Source organism: Myxocyprinus asiaticus, chromosome 19 (genome assembly GCF_019703515.2).
Source record: "Myxocyprinus asiaticus isolate MX2 ecotype Aquarium Trade chromosome 19, UBuf_Myxa_2, whole genome shotgun sequence".
In the NCBI taxonomy this organism is placed as follows: Eukaryota; Metazoa; Chordata; class Actinopteri; order Cypriniformes; family Catostomidae; genus Myxocyprinus; species Myxocyprinus asiaticus.
The window spans coordinates 19,146,051-19,171,618 of NC_059362.1; the positions used below are offsets into that span (position 1 = coordinate 19,146,051).

The following is a 25,568-nucleotide window of genomic DNA, read 5'->3' on the forward strand; positions in this document are numbered from 1 at the left end:
GTCTTTCAAAAGCCACCATCAAACCCAGAAAAGGCTATGTGCCTACAGTTTTATCCACGCCTTTCAGAGCTCAGGTGGTTCACCTTCAAGCCTTTTTCCCTCCTCCATTTAATTCGGATGAGGAACAGTCCTTGCATTTGTTCTGCACTGTGCGAGCGCTGCACACATACGCTGAGTGCACCCGCCAGTTCAGACTGTCTGACCAGCTCTTTGTGTGCTATGGAGGACGCACAAAAGGAATGTCCATCTCCAAGCAAAGACTTTCTCACTGGATTGCTGATGCGATCGCCCTGGCTTATGAGTCGCAGGGTGCGAATTGCCCAATTGGTGTTAAAAGCACACTCAACTAGAGGCATGGCCTCTTCATGGGCATGGACGAACTGTGTGTCCTTACAAGACATATGTTTTGCAGCAGGTTGGTCTTCACAAAACACATTTGCAAGGTTTTACAACCTAGACGTATCGTCTCTCTCTTCGCAAGTCTTCTCTGTCTAGGGCGCCTGCTATTTCGTTGGCCGAATATTACTTCTGCCCTTTAAGTACGGGCTCCCCTGTCAATTAACACAACCGTCTGCATTCAGACTGTTGTAATTTTCCGAAAAGTAATTAATAAAACTTCCTTCCCAACTGGGTCTGTGAAGGGGTTAATACTTCCAATATGACTATAGTTCATATATCCATTCTAAGTGTTCCCCTCCTGGCTCATCATGAGGGTTATTCACTTGCGGCATACACATTTCGGTCGCCGTCCCACAGGACTGCGGTGTCATGTTCTTTAGAGTATTAGGGAGGGTTATGTCATGTTATGCTGCGTGATGGGACTCGTTTTCCCATATGCGTCAACATGACGCAATGTCGAGTGAACTGTATCGTAAAGAATGTCTCGGTTACGTATGTAACATCGGTTCCCTGAGATGAAGGGAACAATACATTGCGTAAGCTGTCCGCACTTCAGACAAGTTTTTGAGTTGTGAGCGATGCGCTCTTTGTCCCTCAGTCAGAAAATTCTGAAGAATGGTGTTTGTGCACCCGCTTATATACCGGACAGCTTTTCACCTAAAAGGGTGGGGCTTAAACACCACAGCCAATTTTAGGATTGGCATTATTGTAGAAGGGTTTCAACTAGGTTGTCGGAAAAGGATTTCTCATATTCGTCAGCATGACGCAATGTCTCGTTCTCTTCATCTTAGTGTACCGAGGTTACATACGTAACAGACTAATTTCAATTTGTTGTCTGTTATGGAAGAAAATAACTGAAAAAGGGTGATACAATCAATCACTTTTAGTTACTTAGCAGACGCTTTTCTCCGAAGTGATAATATAAATGATTAAAAGTCCCCTCAAAGGATACCATAGGGGAACTCCCTGGCTCATACTGATATTATATCAATCTGTAGTTATAAGTCAGACTATAAACAACACCAGTTTACAGAAACTGTGTGGTTAGCCTATTATCTATCAGAAAATTTGACTGCATAAAACACTTTGTAGAAACAACAAAAACACAATGCTTCAGATTCTGAGTCACGCAGTGTTCTAATTGAGGGGGGGCTGGGGGTATCAGAGTTAAGGGACCCCACATAATGCCCTAAAAATTTAACTTGGTGGGTCATCTGCCGTTTCATCAAAACTAGAAAAAGATTTTAAACATGCACTTAAACACACCACATGCTCTATAAGGGAACCCCCCAAGATCTCTGACTCAATTCGAACACTGAAGTCACGTAATAACCAGACAGCTTGTACCAGACAGTTCTCAAATAATTGTAAAGTATTACAGTTGAAGTCAGAAGTTTACATACATGTAGGTTGAAGTCATTAAAACTAATTCTTTAACCACTCCACAGATTTAATATTAGCAAACTATAGCTTTGGCAAGTCGTTTAGGACATCTACTTTGTGCATGACACAAGTAATTTTTCCAGCAACTGTTTACAGACAGATTGTTTCACTTTTAATTGACTATATCACAATTCCAGTGGGTCAGAAGTTTACATACGCTAAGTTAACTGTGCCTTTAAGCAGCTTGGAAAATTCCAGAAAATGAATGTCAAGTTAGGCAATTAGCCAATTAGCTTCTGATAGGAGGTGTACTGAACTGGAGGTGTACCTTTGGATGTATTTTAAGGCCTACTTTCAAACTCAGTGCTTCTTTGCTTGACATCATGGTAAAATCAAAAGTCTGGTTCATCCTTGGGAGCAATTTCCAAATGCCTGAAGGTGCCACGTTCATCCGTACAAACAATAGTATGCTAGTATAAACACCATGGGACCACGCAGTCATCATACTGCTCAGGGAAGAGACGCATTCTGTCTCCTAGAGATGAACGTAGTTTGGTGCGAAAAGTGCAAATCAATCCCAGAACAACAGCAAAAGACCTTGTGAAGATGCTGGAGGAAACAGGTAGACAAGTATCTATATCCACAGAAAAACAAGTCCTATATCGACATAACCTGAAAGGTTGCTCAGCAAGGAAGAAGCCACTGCTCCAAAACTGCCATAAAAAAGACAAACTACAGTTTGCAAGTGCACATGGGGACAAAGATCTTACTTTTTGGAGAAATGTCCTCTGGTCTGATGAAACAAATATTGAACTCTTTGGCCATAATGACCATCGTTATGTTTGGAGGAAAAAAGGTGAGTCTTGCAAGCCGAAGAACACCATACCAACCGTGAAGCATGGGGGTGGCATCATCATATTGTGGGGTGCTTTGCTGCAGGAGGGACTGGTGCACTTCACAAAACAGATGGCATCGTGAGGAAGGAAATTTATATGGATATATTGAAGCAATATCTCAAGACATCAGCCAGAAGTTAAAGCTCAGTTGCAAATGGGTCTTCCAAATGGATAATGACCCCAAGCATACCTCCATAGTTGTGGCAAAATGGCTTAAGGACAACAAAGTCAAGGTATTGGAGTGGCCATCACAAAGCCCTGACCTCAATCCGATAGAATATTTGTGGGCAGAACTGAAAATGCGTGTGCGTGCAAGGAGGCCTACAAACCTGACTCAGTTACACCAGTTCTGTCTGGAGGAATGGGCCAAAATTCCAGCAACTTATTATGAGAAGCTCGTGGATGGCTACCCAAAATGTCTGACTCAAGTTAAACAATTTAAAGGCAATGCTTCCAAATACTAACAAAGTGTATGTAAACATTTGACCCACTGGGAATGTGATGAAAGGAATAAAAGCTGAAATAAATAATTCTCTTTACTATTATTCTGACATTTCACATTCTTAAAATAGTGATCCTAATTGACCTAAGACAGGGAATGTTTTCTACGATTAAATGTCAGGAATTGTGAAAAACTGAGTTTAAATGTATTTGGCTAAGGTGTATGTAAACTTCTGACTTCAACTGTTTATATTATCTTTAATATATAAAAAAATAGTTGATAAGGAATGTTCATACATTTATACATGGGAAAAAGGAAAAGGGTGTGAAGAGTTAAGAGATGAGTAATATGTTGCACAAGTCAGTAACCGCTGATGTTGCCTTCCTTATTTCAGTTGAAATGTTCATCAGTGTTCACCTGTAGAGTTGGCAGAAGGACACTTGGCAGGTTTACAATCATACTGGTGATGGCGTAGTGGACTAAAGCACTGAAATGGTAAGCAAAAGGTTGTTGGTTCAATTCCCACAGCCACCACCATTGTGTCCTTGAGCAAGACACTTAACTCCAGGTTGCTCCAGGGGGATTGTCCCTGTAATAAGGGCACTGTAAGTTGCTTTGGATAAAAGTGTCTGCCAAATGCATAAATGTAAATGTACTGAGCAGACTTGATACATTTGCAAGAGGATTATCCCACTGGATAAAGCAGAAGGGACCATTAGTTCTTTGAAGCAGTCGATGCTCTTGAGACTTTGAGCAAATTGAGGATCTCTCAGTCCTGTTTGTCCAGTGTTAACTGTGAGAAGGCTCCTTATTAGACAGCTTTATGGTGTTTTGTTTGTTTGTGCAGTATTGTCTTTGAGAGTTGTTTAACACAGATTTACTACAACCTGCCCACCACTGCCTTGTGTCAGGGTCCATGTGTCAGTTTTTCCATCTGATTTGCTGAAGCGACAAGAACAAAACGTTTAATCTTTTAGATGTCAGAATAAAATGCAAAGAACATATTTCATATTAGGGCTGCAAAACCAATTGAAAAAATAATCAGTATTATGGCTGCCGCGATTAACTAGTGTCAGGCCACATCCACACTAATACATTTTCGTTTGAAAATGCATCTTTTTCTCTACGTTTTTGCTGCCCACACTGAGACGGCTTTTTGACAGTGAAAACTGAGCTTTTCAAAAACGCTCTCCCAAGTGGATAAATTCGAGAACGCAGTCTTAGCATTGTAGTGTGGACAGGGAAATGGATCTGAATATGATGACGTATTTGTTGTCATGTGACACAGTCGAGTGATCCATTTAACCCAAAACAATCAAGATGGCGGCCCATGTTCTAGCGGCATTGTTGAGCCTACTCTTCCCTTCGATAGCGCTGTTAAAGAGATAAATGTTACTTTGTACAATCTTCACAATGCATTCCTTCAAAGGTGATGGGAAATTTACCCGGATTTGCTGTCTGGCGACATAACATGAGGACAATTACGTTTCAGACTGCACATGGAACAGTGATTTTTCGCATGCGCAGTAAGGAGATTCAAGAGTTTTCAGTATGGACCAGAAACTTTTGGAAAATGTCTGAAGACGGCACTGTGGACTGCGCATTTAGAAAACGAAATCACCGGTTTCAAATGTATCTGGATTAATGTGGACATAGCCTCAGTTACAGCATTCAATTAAGATCTACTCCTACTCAGTGTTGGGTGAAGTTACTCAAAAAACGTTATCCACTACAAATTACTAATTACCTCCCAAATAATAAAATTACTTTACTGATTACTTCATTGAAAACTTAATTACATTACTAATTTCTTTACTTTTAGGTTGCTTTGTAAAATTATTTTTAACATTTTTTTTTGTTTCTCTGCTCAACAAATTCAAAATAATGTATATATTTCCTCCTCGTTCATTGTCGCATCCAAACCATACACTCGTTTCTCCCTTTCAGTGATTAGTTAGGGGACACACTCCCTTCAGCTGTCAAACATAATTCTTTTTTTACATAAATATTTTTTATAAATATGTGTAACCCAAGTAATGTACTTTAATCTGATTACAAGAATTTAAAATGTAACGTATTACACTAATTTCTTGATTAAAGGGTAATTAGATTACTGTAACTAATTACTCTGTAATCAGATTACACCCTACGCTGCTCCCACTGCGTCAAAATGTCCTATTTACGATGTGTTTTTTGCAAATGTTGAAGCCTAAGGGCCTAATAGTTCCTGGTTAGTTGAACTGGTTCAAATGAGTGTGTTTGCAGCAGTATGATCCAAAAATGCTTGCTTTGTTTCACCTTTTTTTGTGGTAGCACATGAAAAGGTGTGCTGAGGAAACATTACTTGAGAACCAAAGCTAATTGTTTTGGAGTAATACCATGTAGACCATTAGATACTGTTTTGATTTACTGATATATATTAGTCGTGCAGCCCTGTAACATATTATTGAATATACACCGATACAACATTACATTACAACAAATGAAGTAACATGTACAAGGTACTGATTAATCACATTACTGTAATTCAGGATTTCTCAAGATGCCTAGTTTTCCTGTTATCCTCCAACATATTCAAACCTCGTCACAGGATATTGGCTCTATTTTGAATTTGTGAATCAGTGAATGATTTAGAAATGGCAGCTAGTTTCCTCTTACCCCATTATTGAGGAGTTCTTGAATCTTCCTGTATTCAACAGAGTCCCGTTCCAACTTTTCTTTGTACTCAGTAAGCTGCTGCCGGTCCTTCAGGTCTCGGTATGTCTGAATGGACAAAACACATGTCAAACGCACAGCACAAAGCCACAAACACTGTTAGATACGGAGTTAAGAATGAACTCACATTGATGACAGTGTCATGGCATTTATATTTCAGAGCCATACTAAGCTTGAGCTCTGGGTCATCGATGAGGTTCATATAGTCCTGCAGCACCTGCACATAATGAAAAACTGCATTTACAGTGCACACTAGAACGGTAACTTATTTGTCACATGGTATGATAGGCTGGGAGGAAACTGAGCAGTTTTTACAACACTGTTAATATCACTATCGAAACTGAGGTACCTGTACAGGTGCATTGTTTTTCTGCAGGACGTCCACCACTTTGTGAAAGCCAATGGGGGATCTTTTCTTTGTGTATCCCAGCCAGTTCTTGGTGTTGAAGAGACTATCCACATCAAACCATGATTTCAACTTTGCCCTCGCACCAAGAGCTGTTAGAACGTACTGCTTTTCTGAAATCTGTTTTAGGTTATAGTAAATAATTAGTCAAGAATGGAAAGAGACAAATAGATGAAGTTACTTTTTACAAACAAACTTATCGCTCCACTACTTCCGGGTTCTTTTGACTGCCCAGAAAAGAGCTGTGTTCAATGGGCGCTTAACACAAATTGAGCTGAAAATGCCCCCCCCCCAAAAGTTGCGTTTTCTACAGATTTTTGGAGATTTGTGCTTCTTTAAATTTCCGTCAGGATCGTTGGATCAGGAAAACTCAGGATTTGACATAAATCATGATATTTCATGAATAACCGTCATTATTATCGTGTCTGCTCTACTAGACCCAATTGACTCGCAGCTACTGTTGGTGGATTTGAACTTTTCACGAAGAAGTTGCATGAACTCTGATTGCAAATGGCTGTTTTTAATTTCTAAAGTGCAATCACTGTGACAGATATGAGGCCAAATATGATGATCTTATTTGAACTAAACCCATGGAAGGTCTAATGGGAAGAACGGGACCCCTTCTCCACCATTGCAGCGCATTGGCTATGGTTTGTGTAAGGATTTGCGAATAAAAATAATATCATACTGCTAAAATTCTGTCAACATCAACAAACATTATTACATTATATAATTTTATAATATATACAATTATTAAAACTGCTGCGCTGCTTATATCCACCATTGAAATTTGCTAATCAAAAGAACCCAGAAGTGCTGTGGCCTGTGGTGTGACGTCAGAGTAATTTTTTCTATGTGAAATAAACTTTAAACAAACTATTTTAAGCAAATTGCTACTAAAAGTTCCAGATACTATATGTTTACATATACACTACTAGTTTGGACACACCTTGGAAAACCTTTTGAGGTGTATGCTTCAATCCATGAAATTAGTTTTATAGACAAATATAAATTGTGCCGATTTTTTTTAAATTAGTTGTAAATGGATAATTTGGACTGGACAGTGAAAAGCAGCCAAGTGCTTCATTTCAATAGTGTTTCTAAGCAAAGAGTCGCTATTTTTAATAAGTTATTTCATAGTTTTGATGACTTTACACCCATTTTAAATTGTACAAAATATTAATAATAAAGAGAGAAAAAATGTGTCCAAAGCTTTGATTTGAACTGCAGGTTGGTAAATCCTGAACAGTACAGGTAATCTGGTGACATATAGTCATATGTCTTTATCTTACCCTGAAGGTTTTTCTAATGTTCGCAGGGCTGCTATAAGTTCCCTGTAGTTGAAAAAAGAGATGAAAATGACAAATTGAATAAAAACTGTTGTTCTTTTTCTGAATACACCGATCAGCCACAACATTAAAACCACCTGCCTAATATTGTGCAGGTCCCCCTCGTGCCGCCAAATCAGTGCCAACCCGCATCTCAGAATACCATTCTGAGCTCCTATTCTTCTCACCACAATTGTACAGAGCAGTTATCTGAGTTACCGTAGACTTTGTCAGTTCAAACCAGTCTGGCCATTCTCTGTTGACCTCTCTCATCAACAAGGTGTTTCCATCCACAGAACTGCCGCTCACTGGATGTTTTTTGTTTTTGGCACCATTCAGAGTAAATTCTAGAGACTGTTGTGTGTGAAAATCCCAGGAGATCAGTAGTTACAGAAATACTCAAACCAGCCCGTCTGGCACCAACAATCATCCATGCGATTATCTGATTAGCCAATCATGTGGCAGCAGTGCAGTGCATAAAATCAAGCAGATACGGGTCAGGAGCTTCAGTTAATGTTCACATCAACCATCAGAATGGGGAAAAAATGTGATCTCAGTGATTTGGACCGTGGCATGATTGTTGGTGCCACATTGGCTGGTTTCAGTATTTCTGTAACTGCTGATCTACACAATATTAGGCAGGTGGTTTTAATGTTGTAGCTGATAGGTGTATATAACAAACTTCTCAAATTTAACCTGCTAATATTAGTTATTAATTAGTATATAATTAAGACAAATTGAATTCAGAGCATTGTGATACAGCAATTTGTGATTAGAAGTGAAGCATATGATTGTACCTCTGACTCTCCATAATGATAGAAGCAGGAGTAGTAGAGTGTGGTGATGATTGGCATATTTAATATAGATGCTTTTCTGGGGAACTTCTTAAAGATGTCTTCCTGCGCCTTCTTGTCACTAGCCTGGCAAAAGCAAGCACAGTAAGCATACACATGAATGAATTTCTATGTAGCATACAGAGACACGACTTTACCATAAGGATATTATTTCCTCAGGGAGTCATTTTCTCATGACTAACAAGTACTTACATGTCAAGTACTTGCCTGACCACAAAGTCTTTACTGATACCCAACATTCATATAACTGACTGTTGCAAACTGAAACTCACTTGTTTATAAGTGCTTTTATGCCATAGGACCCATAATACCTAATCAAATCTGCTTCATAACCCAATTTGAGAGGAGCCCATCCCACTTCCCTCTGTACAGAGAGACACATCACTCCACCCTCTGTACACCGCACAGGAAAGAGGAACAGTGAGGTGATGAGAAAATATATATCTAACATCACTATAAGGTGAATTAGCTTCACTATTTCTGCTTCAGCATAACAGATTTTTTTTTTTTTTTTTTTAAATAATAAAATAAATTTAAGGTGAAGTGTGATATTTTTTCTTTTCCCTATCCCAGTTTAATTTGTAGAGACAAATCTAAACAAGAAATTCATAAAATTATTTTCTGAAAAGTGTAAACAATGCTTTGGCACTGTCAAAATATTGCTCTGTTTGTTTGAGCATTGACTCGACCAATGGTGTAAGTCTAGGGCAGGACTATCTGTTTGATGACCAATGTAAGGCAAGGGGGCGGGGCGGAAGGGGCAGTGGGAGTGTTTGTGAAACTACAATTATGTTGGCATGACAAAACCAACATGCTGTCCCACTATTTAAATGTATCATTATTCTTCTGAGACCAACATACATGATATTGCCAAAAGTATTCGCTCACCCATCCAAATAATTGAATTCAGGTGTTCCAATCACTTCCATGGCCACAGGTGTATAAAATGAAGCACCTAGGCATGCAGACTGCTTCTACAAACATTTGTGAAAGAATGGGCCGCTCTCAGGAGCTCAGTGAATTCCAGCGTGGTACTGTGATAGGATGCCACCTGTGCAACAAGTCCAGTCGTGAAATTTCCTCGCTACTAAATATTCCACAGTCAACTGTCAGTGGTATTATAACAAAGTGGAAGCGATTGGGAATGACAGCAACTCAGCCATGAAGTGGTAGGCCACGTAAAATGACAGAGCGGGGTCAGCGGATGCTGAGTCGCATAGTGCGCAGAGGTCGCCAACTTTCTGCAGAGTCAATCGCTACAGACCTCCAAAGTTCATGTGGCCTTCAGATTAGCTCAAGAACAGTGCGTAGAGAGCTTCATGGAATGGGTTTCCATGGCCGAGCAGCTGCATCCAAGCCATACATCACCAAGTGCAATGCAAAGCATCGGATGCAGTGGTGTAAAGCACGCCGCCACTGGACTCTAGAGCAGTGGAGACGCGTTCTCTGGAGTGACGAATCACGCTTCTCCATCTGGCAATCTGATGGACGAGTCTGGGTTTGGCAGTTGCCAGGAGAACGGTACTTGTCTGACTGCATTGTGCCAACTGTGAAGTTTGGTGGTGGGGGGATTATGGTGTGGGGTTGTTTTTCAGGAGCTGGGCTTGGCCCCTTAGTTCCAGTGAAAGGAACTCTGAATGCTTCAGCATACCAAGAGATTTTGGACAATTCCATGCTCCCAACTTTGTGGGAACAGTTTGGGGATGGCCCCTTCCTGTTCCAACATGACTGCGCACCAGTGCACAAAGCAAGGTCCATAAAGACATGGATGAGCGAGTTTGGTGTGGAAGAACTTGACTGGCCTGCACAGAGTCCTGACCTCAACCCGATAGAGCACCTTTGGGATGAATTAGAGCGAAGACTGCGAGCCAGGCCTTCTCGTCCAACATCAGTGTCTGACCTCACAAATGCGCTTCTGGAAGAATGGTCAAAAATTCCCATAAACACACTCCTAAACCTTGTGGAAAGCCTTCCCAGAACAGTTGAAGCTGTTATAGCTGCAAAGGGTGGGCCGACATCATATTAAACCCTATGGATTAAGAATGGGATGTCACTTGAGTTCATATGCGTCTAAAGGCAGATGAGCGAATACTTTTGGCAATATAGTGTATCTGACTGTAACTCCTTCAGCTTTCATGCCACATCCACCAAATTTGGAACAAACTTTCAGACTGTTCTGACTCGGATTGCTACCGTATATGTTTTCTAACTGATCAGACTTATTGTTTTCGCAGCGCCGGTGATCAAATCCCATACACTTACCTTGAGGGAATGTTCCACTGAGCCAAGACAAACATACACAAGGCATTTAATATTCTTAAACCTACTGTCTCTCTCTCTCTCTGTAAACATGCTAGCAATGCCTAGCAACTAGCCAGAACACTCTAGTAACTAGCAAAATGTGCAATGTCCAATGTCTAATAACAAGCCAAAACACCCTAACAACTAACCAGAACACTCAAGCAACCAGCTAAACATGCTAGCTACGCAAAGCAACTAGCCAGAAAACCCTAGCAGCCAGCTAAAACATGATAGCAATGCCTAGCTTTATGCTAATACATGCTAGCAATGCCAAGCTACATGTTTAAACGTGCTGGCAATGCCTAGCTACATGTTAAAACATGCAAGCACTGCTTCACAACATGCTAGCAATGCCTAGCTTCATGCAAAACATGCTAGAAATGCCTAGCTACATGCTGAAATATGCTAGCAATGCCTAGCTACATGCTATAACATGCTAGCAATGCCTAGCTGCATGCTTAAACATGCTGGCAATGCCTCACAACATGCTAACAATGCCTAGCTACATGCTAAACATACTAACACACTAGTAACATCTACCTATCTGATTTTTTATTTAGCTAGCTGGTTGTTTGCTTTGATGTTTACACTTTTAAACTACTTTAAACTTTCATACAAGGCTTTGTCATGCCAACATCAAAATTTGTGTTTACAAATTTTAACTATCCAGTTATTTTTTCCATATCATTTGGTGCCACAAGTAGGGCAGAAATGACAAACTTTTTTTTTTTCCCCCTTTTCTCCCAATTTGGAATGCCCAATTCCCAATGCGCTCTGAGTCCTCGTGGTGGCGTAGTGATTCGCCTCAGTCCGGGTGGCGGAGGACGAATCCCAGTTGCCTCCGCGTCTGAGACAGTCAACCCGCGCATCTTATCACCTGGCTTGTTGAGTGCGTTGCCACGGAGACATAGCACGTGTGGAGGCTTCACGCCATCCACCGCGGCAACCACGCTCAATTCACCATGCGCCCCACCGAGAACAAACCACATTATAGCGACCACGAGGAGGTTACCCCATGTGACTCTACCCTCCCTAGCAACCGGGCCAATTTGGTTGCTTAGGAGACCTGGCTGGAGTCACTCAGCACGCCCTGGGATTCGAACTAGCGAACTAGCGAACTCCAGGGGTGGTAGCCAGCGTATTTTACCACTGAGCTACCCAGGCCCCAACTTCACCATATTCCTGCGTAAAGGCATAGTTCACCCAAAGAAAGAATATTATTGCTAATCTTTTCTGAATACAATGAAAGAGGATGGTGACTGAGGCTGTCAGTCCTTAACATTCTGCCTAACATCATCTTTTGTGTTTCACAGAAGAAAGTCATGAGGGTGCTGATATTATGAACTATACCTTTAAGAAACATTGCAGTGTTAAAATAACCATTTGAAAGAAACAGAGCATGTTGGTTCAGTTGTTATTATGTATTCGTATAGATGATAGTGGCTGGACTTGATCCCTCACCTCTATGATTATTTGCCTCTCGAGGAGTGTATAGTGGTCTTGAACGTGAGTGGCATCATCTTGAGAGAAAGGAAGGCTGATAACAAACAGCAAATCCATACAGATCATCAGTTTGTCATCAAAGGTCAGTGGGAGGTGACTCTGAACATTCTATTGCACCGTATTGACAGATCAGTGCATTAATTCATCTTTACCTGAGGCAATTTTTGAGGAAATCTCTTCTTCGCCCTTCATCTTTAATATTTAAGTGTTCCTTGTATTGCATCAACTGTTTACAATATAAAGACAGAAAGTCTAGTGCATGAAAAATCCAAAAGCAAAGTCATTTCAGCATAAGCAAAACATTCAAATTTTCATTCGAACTTCCACTTTCTTATAGACCAAATATTGGTGATAAGATAAAAGAAGAATTGTGCTAACTTTTAAGGTCATTTTCTTCCTCTTTTTAACTTCTATGAAGCTTTATAAACTAATTTCAGCTCTGATTAAATAAATATTAGTCATGTGTATATTGATGTGTGCAAGCTATGAGTATAGCGACAGCTGTTCGATGAATATCAAAGTGTAGTTAGTACCTACCGCCATATCTTCTGTTCTGCCAAGAGCTCTAAAATACAGTTATAAAACATGTGACCAAAGCAGAGCAGAGCACATGATGAGGGAAATGACAGTTATTCAAATAAAACAGAGAATAATAAAACTCTTCAAATCAAATGACCAAATGCAAATAAAGCAAAAGATGCCAACTGTACTTGCATTGCTACAACATATGGAAAACTTGTAGTTTTAACATGATACTCATTAAGAGGGAAGTTTTATAATTGGTTAACGTACTTGAGTAATTCCACCAAAAGTTTCTGTTCTCCCATCTCTTTTAAATAGTGAATGTAATGACGTAAAGCTACATCTCTTGCCATTAACTCTCGAAAGAGGATTTCTGTGGTAATGACAAAATATTTTAATGATTTAAAAAAAAAAATTAAAAAAAATTAAAAAAAAAAGGAACTGGTGAGTTATGACAGAAAATGTCTTACCTTTACTTAATGATTTTTTGAGATATATCAAAACCTGTGGTAGGAAAATATGAATGAATACCACAGTGAATAATTCTGAGTCATTATAATATCACAATAAAGTTTCCTTATAGGGTTGATAATTTTGATAAGGGGTGATGAAAGGCTTACTGCAGTGATGACGTTGCCATCATAAACAGCAACTGCTTCATCCAGGAGCAGAAGTTTGTCCTGCAGAGAGCGGAACTTTCCCAGGGAGTAAGACTGTTGAAAGAGCAAAAATTTCAGTCTGTTGCACATCTACAACAAATAAGTGTAAATTACTCATATAAAGGTGAAGATGTGCAGTATAATGTGCAGAGAGAGAACTATAAGTAAGCTATTCATTGATTGACTTCTCAAAGATCATAAACTCTATAGCTCTTTCAAAACATTGCTGTGTTTGCTTGAGCGGTCTGACATAAAGGGTTCCCACTCTTTTCAAGGCACAATTTTCCAGGACATTTTCTGTGCCCAACAGGTGTTATATTTAAAGGGATAGTTCCTCCAAAAATTAAAATTCAGTCATTGTTTACTCAACCCTATAATACTGTTTATAACCCTTTATTACTTTATTTTTATTAACACAAAGGGAGAAATTGTGAAGATGTTTGTGACTACCACTTCAAGCTTCACAAGAATGCAAAATTATAATTCAGATGTCTAATAAATTATTCTATGAGACTCATGATTTTTATGAAAGCATACGATAAGGTTTGATGATGAACAAACCGCAATCCTTTTTCTCCCAATTTGGAATGCCCAATTCCCAATGTGCTTTTTAAGTCCTCGTGGTCGCGTAGTGATTCGCCTCAGTCTGGATGGCGGAGGATGAATCCCAGTGGTCTCCACGTTTGAGACCATCAACCCGCGCATCTTATCACGTGGCTTGTTGACCGCGTTGCCACGGAGACATAGCGCGTGTGGAGGCTTCACGCCATCCACTGCGGCAATCACGCTCAACTCACCACGTGCCCACCGAGAACGAACCACATTATAGCGACCACGAGGAGGTTACCACATGTGACTCTACCCTCCCTAGCAACCGGGCCAATTTGGTTGCTTAGGAGACCTGGCAGGAGTCACTCAGCACGCCCTGGGATTCGAACTAGCGAGCTCCAGGGGTGGTAGCTTGCGTATTTTACCACTGAGCTACCCAGGCCCCGAACAAACCAAAATCTAATGTATTATTTAGTGAAAATGTTCACTGACCGTTGATCTCTTGTGCACGTTCATGATAGGGCACGAGAGCAGCAGTTCACGCAGTGCCCTTGCAACATTGGGGCGTTCAAGTGAAAACTTGTTTTGTTTAAAAAGAAACAGGTCCGCCACAGCGATAATGACAAAAGAAAACAACACAGCAGAACACAAAACAGAGAACAGAACTTACTAAACATGTCTGAAGAGTTTGTAGTCGAAGAATTGATGCATTTATATGCACAGCCTTATTTTTTTTTTTTTTAGTTTTTGGATTGGTGCCAGTTCACAGTGGACAGAGTTACCCGCGCGATGCCGAAAATAGAAAACAAGCGATCGATAGAATGTACCCTTGCTCGTCACGGTTGGTTAGGACAAAAACTCTGATTAACATAGAAAAGATACCTTTTATCACGTGTCGTTTGCCGTCAGGTTAGGACACGGTGTGACTGTGGCTGCCTGTATCCTCCTCTATGTTTTTGTTTGATTTTTGAGTGCTCAAAAAAAAAATAAGGCTGTGCATAGAAATGCATCAATTCTTCGACTACAAATTCTTCAGACATGTTTAGTAAGTTCTGTTCTCTGTTTTGTGTTCTGCTGTGTGTTCTGCTGTGTGTTCTGTTGTTGCTATCACTGTGGAGGACCTGTTTTTAGATAAACAAATGAATTTTCACTTGAACGCCCCAATGTCGTGAGGAGGCTGTGTGAACTGTTGCTCTATCATGAACACGCACGGGAGATAAACGGTCAGTGAACATTTAAAAAAAATAATACACTCGATTTTGGTTTGTTCATCATCAAACCTTATCGTATGCTTTCATAACAATCATGAGTCTCATGGAATCATTTATAAGACTTCTGAATTATATTTTTGCATTGTTGTGAAGCTTGAAGAGGTAGTCACCATTAACTGCCATTGTGTGACATCACTGAGCACAAAATGTGTTCTTTGTGTTAAGAAAAAGAAAGTCATATAGGGTTATAACAACACAGGGGTGAGTAACAATGAATTAATTTTAATTTTTAGGTGAACTAATTCTTTAAGCAAAAACACACGAGAGGACATGATGTATATTGTGGTTATTGGATGGTTATTTTTTAGAAATTCTGTATTTGACAGTTTCAAATCAAAATGTTGTCTAATCAAATGAATGAATTAAAAATGTATTCAGCTAAAATGTAATTATTTTTATCAAATGAAGTGTTTTATACAAAATACACATGGCACAGTCTGAAACAACACTGGAGATATTTTTGTCAAATGAAGAGGTGCACAACAGAACATCACAGATGTGAAATATTGTTTTAATACATTATTATTATGATTATTTAATTGCAGTAAACATTTCATTACTATACAGTAGTAATATATGATCTTTTTTTCCCCATTTCACAAGTCACAAGCTTTTATTTTACCATTTGTTTGTTTTTGACAGTAGTTTCTCACCTCCAGATTAGTAGTTTGCTATGTGGCCCAGTTTGATTATGAAACCCCAAAAAGCTGTGATTTATTTAAATAAATGAATAGTCTGTATGTGCTGCATGCTTCAGAGCTCTGCTCTCTGTCATCTACTACACACACACACAGCAATGCTATTGACTCTGTGTTGCCAGTGAAAGAGCAGCCGGCTTCACACACTTATTTTGAAGCACGCAGCACATGCAGATTATATATTTAATTAAATCACAGCCTTTTGCAGTTTAATAATCACACTAGGACATATCACAATTTTAATTTGATTATTTGTACATTCAAACATTCATTTTCTAACCAATATGTAAAATTGCGTGACATTCCGCGTTTTATAGCTGATTCAATTTTTATGACTGGATTCAATGATTCTGTCCATATCTCGGAAATAATAGTGCCCTAAATGTGGTAAACACAGTATAAGTTGACTTCGATCGCTGAATTATTGAAAATTAAATCACTTATAAATGTGTAAAGGCTGCATCACCACACTACCACCTCAGGGTGTGAATTTATTTTCTAAAACATCAGCGGTCCAACTGCGTTGTCATCGTCTAAAGGTTGCAACATCAATTTTGGAATGAAAATCCTATTTTGCACTATATCAATACTTAAATTATTTTGTTGGAGCAAAGAAGAAATGACAGCAAATGGGCAGGAAATGCACGTGGCAGGGCTTCGTTCACACCAGTCAACCATTGACGCTGTTTCATAATGCGCAGCCAGCAGAAGTGCCAAAACGATACAAATGCGTATTTTACACCTATTCAGAGTCCCGACTGTTACCATGTTTTTGTACATGTAACAAAAACATTATTAGCGAATATTTTACAGGACAACTAATTATTTTTAAAGGACATTTAGGTATTTTTCTCATTTTCCATGACTGGAAATCTGCACTGCAAAATTCCAGGTTTTTCAGGACGCCCAAGAACCCTGGACATGTCAATGTCTGGCTGAAGTTATGGTGTGAATTTGAGGTGGTAATACATATTTGACCAAAGGTCAAAAGTGTTTGGAAAGACTTATTTGTGCAATTACGTTTGGTACCACAAATAGCACAGAAATTTCACCTTTAAATTAACTTTTTTGTGCATTCTACACACACACACACATATATATAATATTATATATACAGCTCTAGAAAAATTAAGAGACCACTGCAAAATTATCAGTTTATCTGGATTTACTATTTATAGGTATGTGTTTGAGTAAAATGAAAATTTTTGTTTTATTCTATAAAATACTGAAAACATTTCTCCCAAATTCCAAATAAAAATATTGTCATTTAGAGCATTTATTTGCAGAAAATGACAACTGGTCAAAATAACAAAAAAGTTGATGTTTTCAGACCTTGAATAATGCAAAGAAAACAAGTTCATATTAAATTTTAAACAACACAATACTAATGTTTTAACTTAGGAAGAGTTCAGAAATCAGTATTTGGTGGAACAACCCTAATCTTCAATCACAGCTTTCATGCGTCTTGGCATGCTCTCTACCAGTCTTTCACATTGCTGTTGGGTGACTTTATGCCACTCCTGGTGCAAAAATTCAAGCAGCTTGGCTTTGTTTGATGGCTTGTGGCCATCCATCTTCCTCTAGATCACATTCCAGAGGTTTTCAATGGGGTTCAGGTCTGGAGATTGGACTGGCCATGACAGGGTCTTGATCTGGTGCTCCTCCATCCACACCTTGATTGACCTGGCTGTGTGGCATGGAGCATTGTACTGCTGGAAAAACCAATCCTCAGAGTTGGGGAACATTGTCAGAGCAGAAGGAAGCCAGTTTTCTTCCAGGATAACCTTGTACGTGGCTTGATTCATGCGTCCTTCAGAAAGACGAATCTGCCCAATTCCAGCCTTGCTGAAGCACCCCCAGATCATTGCCGATCCTAAATATTAGTATTGTGTTGTTTAAAAATGAATATGAACTTGTCTTCTTTGCATTATTCGAGGTCTGTAAACACTGCATCTTTTTTGTTATTTTGACCAGTTGTCATTTTCTGCAAATAAATGCTCTAAATGACAATATTTTTATTTGGAATTTGGGAGAAACGTATATATATATATATATATATATATATATATATATATATATATATATATATATTATATATTTTATAGCTCTTTACTGCCCCTTACCTGTCCTTTCAGCATTCTCCTCAGAGTTTCCTCTGGATTCAGGTCACTGACAAAATCCTATGATTGATTTTTTGGAAAACAAGTAAATGTTAGAAATGTACATAAAGAAAATTCAAAAAGAGAGCTGCACACTTAAGTTGCACAGTAATAAAATCTCTTAGCTGTTGTCCTTGTAACAGGCTTTAAACCATATGCATTATCCAATGTCCATATTCATTACATTTCCATCTGACTTGGGCCTCCGTAGCTCTGGTGCATATGTTCTCGCAGATGTGTCCCTAAAGGCTAGAAAATAATAAACAATGACAACTTCAATAGGCAAGACATTTAGGTAGCAATCTTTTTAGATACTTCAATGACATAAACTTACACTCTGAGAAGGACTGAAAACCAACAGGTTTGCTCTTTGCTGAGGGAATATAAACAAAGAATCAGAGAACTGACTGATATGCAATTACAAATCTATTGCAAATCTAAGTGCCCTTCAATTTACAGTTGAAGTCAGAAGTTTACATACACTTAGGTTGAAGTCAATAAAACTCATTTTTTAACCACTCCACTGATTTAATATTAGCAAACTATAGCTTTGGCAAGTTGTTTAGGACACTTACTTTGTGCATGACACAAGTAATTTTTCCAGCAACTGTTTACAGACAGATTGTTTCACTTTTAATTGACTATATCACAATTCCAGTGGGTCAGAAGTTTACATACACTAAGTTAACTGTGCCTTTAAGCAGCTTGGAAAATTCCAGAAAACGATGTCAAGCCTTTAGACAATTAGCCAATTAGCTTCTGATAGGAGGTGTACTTGTGGATGTATTTTAAAGCCTACCTTCAAACTCAGTGCCTCTTTGCTTGACATCATGGGAAAATCAAAAGAAATCAGCCAAGACCTCTGAAAAAAAATTGTTGACCTCCACAAGTCTGGTTCATCCTTGTGAGCAATTTCCAAATGCCTGAAGGCACCATGTTCATCTGTACAAACAATAGTGCGCAAGTATAAACACCATGGGACCACGCAGTCATCATACTGCTCAGGAAGGAGACACATTCTGTCTCCTAGAGATGAACGTAGTTTGGTGCGAAAAGTGCAAATCAATCCCAGAACAACAGCAAAGGACCTTGTGAAGATGCTGGAGGAAACAGGTTGACAAGTATCTATATCCATAGTAAAACGTCCTATATCGACATAAGGCTGCTCAGCAAGGAAGAAGCCACTGCTCCAAAAATGCCATAAAAAAGCCAGACTACAGTTTGCAAGTAAACATGGGGACAAAGATCTTACTTTCTGGAGAAATGTCCACTGGTTTAATGAAACAGAAATTGAACTGTTTGGCCATAATTACCATCGTTATGTTTGGAGGAAAAAGGGTGAGGCTTACAAGCTGAAGAACACCATCCCAACCGTGAAGCATGGGGGTGGCAGCATCATGTTGTGGGGGTGCTTTGCAGCAGGAGGGACTGGTGCACTTCACAAAATAGATGGCATCATGAGGAAGGAAAATTATGTGGATATATTGAAGCAACATCTCAAGACATCAGCCAGGAAGTTAAAGCTCAGTCGCAAATGGGTCTTCCAAATGGACAATGACCCCAAGCATACTTCCAAAGTTGTGGCAAAATGGCTTAAAGACAACAAAGTCAAGGTATTGGAGTGGCCATCACAAAGCCCTGACCTCAATCTGATAGAAAGTTTGTGGGCAGAACTGAAAAAGCGTGTGCGAGCAAGGAGGCCTACAAACCTGACTCAGTTACACCAGTTCTGTCTGGAGGAATGGGCCAAAATTCCAGCAACTTATTATGAGAAGCTTGTGGAAGGCTACCCAAAATGTTTGACCCAAGTTAAACAATTTAAAGGCAATGCTACCAAATACTAACAAAGTGTATGTAAACTTCTGACCCACTGGGAGTATGATGAAAGAAATAACAGTTGAAATAAATAATTCTCTCTACTATTATTCTGACATTTCACATTCTTAAAATAAAGAAGTGATCCTAACTGACCTAAGACAGGGAATGTTTTCTACGATTAAATATCTGGAATTGTGAAAAACTGAGTTTAAATGTATTTGGCTAAGGTGTATGTAAACTTCTGACTTCAACTGTAGATTACCTTTAAACAGAGAGCTCAGGGAGTATCCAGATCCCTGTTTGGACAGTGAAGGAGTGGTGTCTATTTTGGGAATGCTCTGCTCACTCCCTGATCGGATGCTGGAGGCTGTCTCTTTGACCGACCAAGAGATGCCTACAAACAAACACTGATGAGCTTAAAGGGATAGTTCGCCCAAATAAAAAATTCTGCCATCATTTACACACCTTTATATGTTACAAACCTGTATTACTTACTTCCATGGAATACAAAAGGAGATGTTTTGGCTACTGGATAGGGGACCTGGAGCTGTCAAGCTCCAAAAAGGAAAAAAGCATCATAAAACGAGCCCACACAAAATGTGTGCTATATTCCAAGTGTTCTGAAGCTGTTAAGATAAGATTTATGCAAGCAAAAGACCAACATTTAAGTTGTTATTCACTGAAAATCATGCTTTACAGCTGTGGTCACTATTTACTTTTATTGTATGGCATGGGTCGGCAACTTATGGCATGCATAGGGGTAATCACTGCCCTGTGAGTAACAGTGAGAGAGAAGATTCTGTATTTTATTTAAATGAAGTCCCTCACACTGCATGCCAATCTAGCTCTTTATGTAATCCTCATAATCAAGTAGCGTGTTTTATTTAGTTATGGGCTGGATGGGAAGCTAAACACTATGAAAGTGTGACAACACGTGATAGTCATCAGACGAGTGCAGTGCCTGAAAACCATTCACATTCACGAGGATCACGAGCCACTGATAATGTGGTGCAGATCTTTCATTGAGTCGGTGAAAGTGAGCATGAAGTAAACACGTCCGCTGCGAGTCAGTCGCGCTGCGTGGTTGAGCAGAGGACAGGTTAAATGTTCTTGTTTTATTAGTTGCTATTTGCTTTCAGATCAACACTTGATGTAAATAAGAGTTTTTCAACCCAGCACACACACTCATTAAACCACAATGTCCGTGACTCTCAAAACTACATAATTACTGGAAAAGAGCAAACACACAGTTGGGTTCAAAAGTCTGAATCAGATTTAAAATCTTTTTTTTTTTTTAAACTTGTAAATAAAAAAAAGTTTCAGGATTTTGAAAATGTTTTGACAAAATTTGTATATTCCACACAATTTCTAAGTCACTAATCAACTCCTTTTGTATAAAAGGTCAGATTTTCTTGATTCCATTGAAATCCTGATGATTGCTTGGGAAATCGCGTATGTACATTTCAATGCCCCTTTTGCGCATATGCAATTTCCCATGCAATAATGAGGATTTATACAAATAAATAAATAAATAAATAAAGTGCCATAAATACACTGCCTGGCCAAAAAAAACAAAAAAACAAAACAAAATTGCAATACTCTAATATTTTGTTGAACCGCCTTTAGCTTTGATTATGGCGCGCATTCGTCATGGCAGTGTTTCAACAATCTTATGCAACGTCACAACATTTATTTCCATCCAGAGTTGCAATAATTTTTGGCCAAGATCTTGTATTGATGACGGGAGAGTTGAACCACTCCATAAAGTCTTCTCCAGCACATCTCAAAGACTTTCAATGGGGTTAAGGTCAGGACACTGTGGTGGCCAATTCATGTTTGAAAATGATTCCTCATGCTCCTTGAACCACTCTTTCACAATTTGAGCCCCATGAATCTCAGCATTGTCATCCTGGAATATGCCCGTGCCGTCAAGGAAGAAAAAATCCATTGATGGGATATTCAGTACATTCAAGTAGTCAGCTGACTTCATTTTAATGCCGCATAACATTGCTGAGCCTAAACCTGACCAATTCCAGTGATTTCAGCAATCTCCTTAGTTGTTTTCTTTGCTTGATGCAGGCCAATAATTTGCCCCTTCTGAAACACAGTAAAATCTTTTCCACGAACACGGGATACGTATTTCTACATGGTTGTTTAACAAATGAGAAGCTACACACTGCATCAGTTAGGGTTAATAGAATTGTTGCCAGCTGAAACATATTAATCACTGCAATAATGATCCAATCATTGGCTCTTAAGTATCTGCTTATTTAAATCCAAACAGCGACTTTTTTTGGCCATGCAGTGTATGCACTCTTGACTCTTTTATTGGTGTGTGTGAATGGGCGACTCCAAATGGACATGTAATGAACTTAACAGACTGATTATAAACTTCGCTACTGATATAATAACCCATACTTAGAATTAAAGAGTATGGAGTTAAGCACCCGAATCAGAATATAATAAGATATACTCTCTTTTAACAAATCTTAACATACACTTAAGTTTCTCAGGTAAATTAATATTGTTTAAAGGATGTTTCAATATTTTTACACAAAAAACGACATCATTTAGTAATTATTTTATTCTATTCACATGCAACATGCAGGCTTCAGTGTGTTTTATCTTCCATTTTCGTAGTTTCTTGCACAGATAAACGCAGCAGTCTCATGTGTCTTGATGGCAATATGCAAATGGTAATTATATGTAGGTGAGGCTATGCATAGTAAAAAATAGGCTTTGTGCGCTCCATATATGATTATTTCATGGAGGAGACAGGGTGGGAATAAGTTACATGCATGTATGCACAATCTTCTGCTAACTGGGAATAATAAAGAAAACTTTGCACAGGTTTGGGAATAAGTACGGTTTTATTAATCTAAAAAATTTTGTGCATATGCCTAAGCACACTTTTAGGATGAAATCTATGCAAAGTTTTATACATGAGGCCCCAAGTCTTGCACAAACTTGTGGAGTCCATGTCAGCTTAAAGGAATATTCCAGGTTCAACACAAGTTAAGCTCAATCGGCAGCATTTGTGGTATAATGTTGATTACCACAAAAAATAATTTTGACTCGTACCTCCTTTTCTCTAAAAAAAGCAAGAATAGAGGTTACAGTGAGGCACTTACAATGAAAGTGAAAGGAGCCAATATTTGCTGGGTTTAAACACAGAAATGTGAAGCTTATAATTTTATAACAGCACTTGAATTAATTCTTCTGTTAAAATGTGTGTATTATTTGAGCTGTAAAGTTGCTTAAATCATCATGTGTACAGTCATTTTTGGGTTTGTTGTCATTATATCATGTAAAATTGCCTTTAACTTTACACAGAAAAGGCTAGTAAGTGATTTTATCACACTAAAATCATGTTAACACACAAATTGTTTATGTCTTGTGGCTATAATTTTGCAATAGTGAGTATTTTAATGTTTACAGATTGGCCCCACTGACTTTCATTGAAAGTGCCTCATTGTAACACAGATTTTTGCTCTTTTTTTTTTTTTCCAAGTCTAAATAAATTTTAACATTCCTAAATAAAAAGAACATTCCTTTAAATGCATACTGTCATTAAAGCTAATGAAAGGTAAAGTTCACCCAAAAATGAAATTCTCATATAATTTACTCATTTTCATGCCATCCCAGATGTGTATGACTTTCTTTCTTCTGCTGAACACGTACAAAGATTTTTAAAATAATATTTCAGCTCTGTAGGTCCTTTCGATGCAAATGTATGGGTGCCAGAACTTTGAAACTCCAAAAAGCATATGAAAGCAGCATAAAAGTAATCTATATGACTCCAGTGGGTAAACCAATGTCTTCAGAAGTGATATGATAGGTGAGGGTAAGAAAATGATCAATATGTTAGTACATTTTTGCTAGATTTTCTCCTCCTTGTCCAGTAGGGGGTGTATGCATGAAGAATGTGAATCACCAAAAACACAAGAAGAATGTGAAAGTTAAAGTGGAGATTGAGCGGGGAGGAGAATTTAAAGTAAAAATTGACTAAAATATTGATCTGTTACTCACCCACACCTATCATATTTCTTCTGAAGACATGGATTAAACCACTGCAGTCATATGGATTACTTTTATGATGACCTATGTGATTTTTGGAGCTTCAAAGTTCTGGTCACCATTTACTTGCATTGTATGGACCTACAGAGCTGAAATATTCTTCTAAGAATCTTAATTTGTGTTCAGCAGAAGAAAGAAAATCATACACATCTGGGATGGCATGAGGGTGAGTAAATAATGAGAGAATTTTCATTTTGGGTGAACTATCCCTTGAGGGACATAACAAATTACTAAAAAAAAACTTCCTGTTAATTGTTCAGTTAAACTTTTCCCTCAAACTGTTATGCTAATAATATAATTTGTAATTAAAAATAAACTGTATTAAATTAGAAAAGGTCCTGGGTGTTAGGGTCGGCATGGTCAAATTAATAATGGCACTTCATGGGAAAAAGGCTGTTGTATGTAAAGAGCTGATTGGATGTTCTGCCATAAATAATTCATTTTGTGTCCCACAGAATAAAGGAAGTCATATGGGTTTCAAAAGACACGAGGGTGAGTAAAGGATGACAGAATTTCATTTTTGTGTGAACTATCCCTTTAAAAAACGATTCATATTAAGATGTAAACAGTGTACACAATGGCAAAGACAGCAGCCTACAGGAAAGGACTGCATACTTCCCACAGGTTCTCCACTCCAGTTAACTCTCTCAACATTATCTTCATCATCATCATCATCATCATCATCGACCAGGATGCTGTTGACGGCCTGTTTGGACTCTTTCAGCTGTGAAATGAGATCACAACACTGTCTGAATCATATCTGCACATGTTTTAAGACTCAATGGGCTAGCAAAAAACACAATGAACTCACCCTAGAAAACTTGTCGTCCTCATCATCAAATGTGAAAGCTTTGAATTTTGAGCTGTTCCAGTACTCGTCATCCTCGTGTTTGGCCCGTGTCATCTGAATAATACACAAGAAACCAGGGTTGCACCAAACTGTGGGCTGCAGAACATCACCCATTCCTGTTTATTCACAGTGATTCTTGTGATTTCTTCAAGCGCGTATGAAACATATCAAATAGATCTCTTAATTCAGGTGACTGAATGTATTTATCGATATGCTGCTGCCAGTGTCATCTGACGCTTCGCTACGATTGTACTCTTTGGGTAGGGTTAATTTTTATCAACATTACTATTTAATTACGGCTATTTTACAGACCATGAGAAACAAAGATTACAATATGGTTTTATTATCGCAATATTACAGACTTACCTTGGAATTATTACAGTGAAAATCGACACATGAAACGTCACATCTTTCCTATTTCTTCCTGGTTCCAACAAGTCACCAAAATTAAAGTCCCTAACAGACCCTTTAGGATAAAACCATAATTTACATTTTCTTAAAAATGTATATTTACACAATTAAATTGGATAGATTTTCTTTTTTTATGAATTTGAAACGTGTTAATCTTAAAAATAGGCTAAAAAAATTATGAAAATATATATGTATATATTTATTATGAAAAAAGTAAACTGTAGCCTTTTACACTTTACTACACCTAAAATAATAATTTTATGATTTTTGCATTTCAGTTTCATAAAAATCCATCAAATTAAACGAGTAATCTTTAATAAATATTTA

General features: G+C 38.4%; 1 protein-coding gene across 4 annotated transcripts; it reads right to left on the minus strand.

Annotated features, from left to right (window-relative positions):
* Positions 1 to 1,267: 1,267 nt before the first annotated feature.
* Positions 1,268 to 25,265, minus strand: vipas39 (VPS33B interacting protein, apical-basolateral polarity regulator, spe-39 homolog). 4 transcript variants are annotated; one of them, XM_051644779.1, is made up of 19 exons: positions 25,197 to 25,265; positions 24,792 to 24,884; positions 24,596 to 24,704; positions 20,166 to 20,297; positions 18,420 to 18,458; positions 18,270 to 18,334; positions 18,050 to 18,106; positions 13,370 to 13,462; positions 13,220 to 13,253; positions 13,020 to 13,122; positions 12,765 to 12,792; positions 12,380 to 12,453; positions 12,186 to 12,261; positions 8,367 to 8,489; positions 7,534 to 7,575; positions 6,185 to 6,361; positions 5,963 to 6,052; positions 5,779 to 5,883; positions 1,268 to 4,062 (listed from the first exon to the last, which is right to left on the minus strand). In XM_051644779.1, exons 2-19 carry the CDS (start codon positions 24,882 to 24,884, stop codon positions 4,042 to 4,044), a joined length of 1,461 nt encoding a protein of 486 aa, XP_051500739.1. In that variant the 5' UTR covers positions 25,197 to 25,265; the 3' UTR covers positions 1,268 to 4,041. The 4 variants fall into 4 exon arrangements, with proteins under 4 accessions (XP_051500739.1, XP_051500741.1, XP_051500738.1 ...); XM_051644781.1 differs by having other exon boundaries at positions 24,792 to 24,926; positions 25,197 to 25,262; XM_051644778.1 differs by having other exon boundaries at positions 24,792 to 24,946; positions 25,197 to 25,258.
* Between the last annotated feature and the right edge of the window lie 303 nt (positions 25,266 to 25,568).